The sequence below is a fragment of the Etheostoma cragini genome, chromosome 12 (assembly GCF_013103735.1).
Source record: "Etheostoma cragini isolate CJK2018 chromosome 12, CSU_Ecrag_1.0, whole genome shotgun sequence".
NCBI lineage: Eukaryota > Metazoa > Chordata > Actinopteri > Perciformes > Percidae > Etheostoma > Etheostoma cragini.
This window is the reverse complement of record NC_048418.1, coordinates 5,996,370-5,999,758: the sequence shown is the minus strand read 5'-3', so window position 1 is coordinate 5,999,758 and position 3,389 is coordinate 5,996,370. Positions and strand designations below refer to the sequence as shown.

Sequence of the window (3,389 nt, the reverse complement as noted above, 5' to 3'; positions counted from 1 at the left end):
TATTTAATGGCAGAATCCTGTCAATGTTTTAGGCATTTCCCACTGGAGTTGTTCATCCCAGCACCCATTCCGTTTCAAAGCTTGCAAAGCCATGCAAGAGCATAAACCAACACAACACAACAGCAACACCACCACTCAAACACTTATTAAGCTACTTAGACATCCACAAACTGGGAGAAATGAGATGCATACATGCACACTTCAAGGAGTATCCAGCATACAACACAATACACTTCACAATATGTAACATGAGTGTCTGTTTACCCAAAGCTAGAAAAACAAAATAACATCAAGATCTTTGAGATCTGGTCACATAATTATTTTTATCCAAATACGCAACGACTGCAGCAGTTGTGCAAATTATTATATCTGATTTTGGAGGATCCAGCCACTGGACTGGGACAGAGAATTAGTGTGCAACTGGTTGGAAATTTGCTAGATTGGAAGAGGGTGCTGTTCATTGCGCTAAAACAAAAAGCAGCATCCTCCTTGGTGGGTTTCCTCAGGGACAGTGGGAAAGCTAGCTACTACTAACCCTAGCACCAACTAGCAATCCTCTAATTCACATTATATGCTACCACATGAAGTTTTACGAATGCTAGATTTAGTGCCTCCGGACAAAAGGCACAACACTGCCTTTAAGGGTTGGTGTGAAACCAAAAGCATTCGTGTGAATGTTATTCTCACCATGCAGATGAGACACTTGTATCGGTCTCCTCTCAGTATCTGCCTCTCCAGCTCTCTGATTCGAGCCTTCAGAGCCTCCATGGTGGTAGCCGCGGACTCCTCCTCCGTTACCCTGGGGGAGAGGAACAGAGAGAGAGACAAGAGGGAGAGATGCTTAGTGCTAAAATTATGACACATACAGTAACCTGTAACCATTGACAACATTAGTCCAACTACTGTAATAAAAAAAAAATAACACTGTTAAAACCACAGTCGCGTTTCGGCTGGATTTTTCGAAAACGTTCTTCGTTTACACCGACACATAACTACAGGAAATTGGAAGGAAAGCACCTGTCTCTAACTTTATTGTGGCTGTCCTTAAAACCATCAGTCATCAGCGCCTGGATAGCTCAGTTGGTAGAGCGGGCGCCCATTTATAGAGGTTTACTCCTCGACGCAGGAAGCCCGGGTTTGACTCCAACCTGTGTACTTTTACTGCTTGTTGCATTTGGATAGATATATATACATATACATACACACACACACACACACCCACACACACACACACACACACACCATCAGTTTTGCCAATCTATTGCACACTTCTCTGACTCTACTATTTCTAAATATGTGTTTGTTCCGCCGATGGGAATATCATGTACTCCCATCTTTACATAAGTGTGTCAATTTCTATTTGCAGCCATCTGATTATGGCCATCTCTGCAACACAAACCTGCTCTCTGTGTCAATCTGTATGTAGCATGACATGAGTTATTTTAAACATTGCCTCCTGTCTCTGTGCAGTTCAACATAGTTGTACTCTCCCCCCCCCCCCCCATTATTTTACTAAAGGCCCTATCTTACAATTTTAGCCCCTTCCCTTGCTCATTCCCAACATCTTTAAAATTGTAAAGTGCCCTGTCTGTTATCTCACATCTCACACTCATCATTCATCCACTGCTTTTAATCGCTTATGTTTTTCCGTCTACCCCTATGGCCATGTATCCCTCTCAATTAATTTCCTTTCCTCTGTATTTTTTTCCTCTTCTCCTTGTGTCCTTCGTCCATCCCTCCTTCATTCTATGCACCGACCTCCCTTTCTTCCTGCCTCTAAGCAGCCTCTGATTAATGTGTAGCATGATAACAGAAAATGTACATTTAACACTGTCCTACAGCATATGAAGCAGCCATAACTAAATCAATATGGCCGACGCACAGACCACAACGCTGCTGATGATGATTTGGAGCAGCGAGACGAGGCAAGGCGGCCGGTGTTTATTATGGCCATTCACTCGTTCTCTGGCAACACGCAATAGCAGTGTGTGTGTGTGTGTGTTAAAATGAGAGTAAGTGTGTGTGTTTATGGTGATGTGGTCATTTTGCAGCCTGATAGCTAGCTGATCTATGGTATTGATCTGGATGGGGAAGGACAAGCGGAGAGAGGAAAGAGAGGGTGAGCGCAAAATAGGACGATAAGTGGCTGCGTGTGGCTGTGTGTGTGTGTGTGCGTGTGTGTGTGTGTGTGTGTCTGAGCGTGTCCTAGGATATGGCTTTATTTGCTGCATCCTCAAACAGCAGGCTACAGGCAAAGCTAAATAAGGATGGATTCTCAATTTCCTACTTAGACAGGTTTCTGTAAATCCATTTGACTGTGTGCAGAATGAGTAGATTTACATCTTATTTTCATGATTCCTATCATCAAACAAACTCATTAAAATAAAGGGAACATTTAGACTTATTTCAAGATTGAATTAAAATTAAAATTAGGCTGCACTGTGGAGCTGAGCAGAGAAGCTTTAGTTTGCAATGAGTTCAATTTCTTTTAGGCAGAGACTTGTCCAGGAGCAATGAAAACTGACATTGGATTCAGCTGTTGTTCCTCATTCTTTCTGTTACACCTCTTAAAAGAGAATTCCGGTCAATTTTAACACGTAGGTCTGTTTTTTATTTATTTATAAATTAGTAGTGCTGTCAGTAGTGAGAAAAATGTAAACATTTTGTGCGGTCTACACCGTGTTATCCTCCTACTAGTAATAGCACCCGACAGGCTTAAGCAGGGCAAGTTTAAATGTGTTGTAGCCTCATAACATGTTCAAAATGTCACTACCAGTGCCTACCCATGTGCAGTGATTCCTTCCAAGTGAACACAGCAAATGTGACTGCAGTAGATGTGACAGAAAGGCAGAAAAGTTGTGTTAATTGACTTGTGTGGACTTCACCGGTAAAAAGAAGGAATAAGTGCACTCGGCTAGGCACTGATAAAGACATTTTGAACATGTTAACAGGCTAAAACATGTTTAAAACTTGCCCTGTTTGAGCCTGTTGGGTGCTAACCTTAGCAGGAGGATAACACAGTGTAGGCTGCACCGATTGTTTCCATTTTTCTCGCTACTGACAACACTATACATAATTTAAAAAAAACAGAGGTACATGTTGAAATTGACCGTAATTCTCCTTTAAATCCTGTGTCAACTTTACAACATGGTATTCCCAGATTGTAATTTGGCTAGCAATCTCAATTTTGATTGGCTGGCTGCTCCTAGCCCTGAAATGTAACCCTTCCCCTTATATGTTTGGCAAAGTGTATTGTGGAACATACACTTTGTCAGGTATTATCCCTTACACAATGAAATTATAAAATATTTTTAGGTCTTTTATTGTCATTTTGTTTTGTTATCCAATAGAACCGCTGGAGAATGACAGGAAAGGGGGGGGGGGGGGGG

At 41.8% G+C, this 3,389-nt stretch overlaps 1 protein-coding gene across 1 annotated transcript in view; it reads right to left on the bottom strand.

Annotated features, from left to right (window-relative positions):
- rnf220a (ring finger protein 220a) overlaps nucleotides 1-3,389 on the bottom strand; it is a 147,147-nt gene that overhangs the window by 6,831 nt on the left and 136,927 nt on the right. Inside the window, exon 12 of the mRNA XM_034887403.1 lies at nucleotides 688-799. Coding sequence (XP_034743294.1) covers nucleotides 688-799 — 112 coding nt within the window. The remainder of the gene's footprint in view (nucleotides 1-687; nucleotides 800-3,389) is intronic.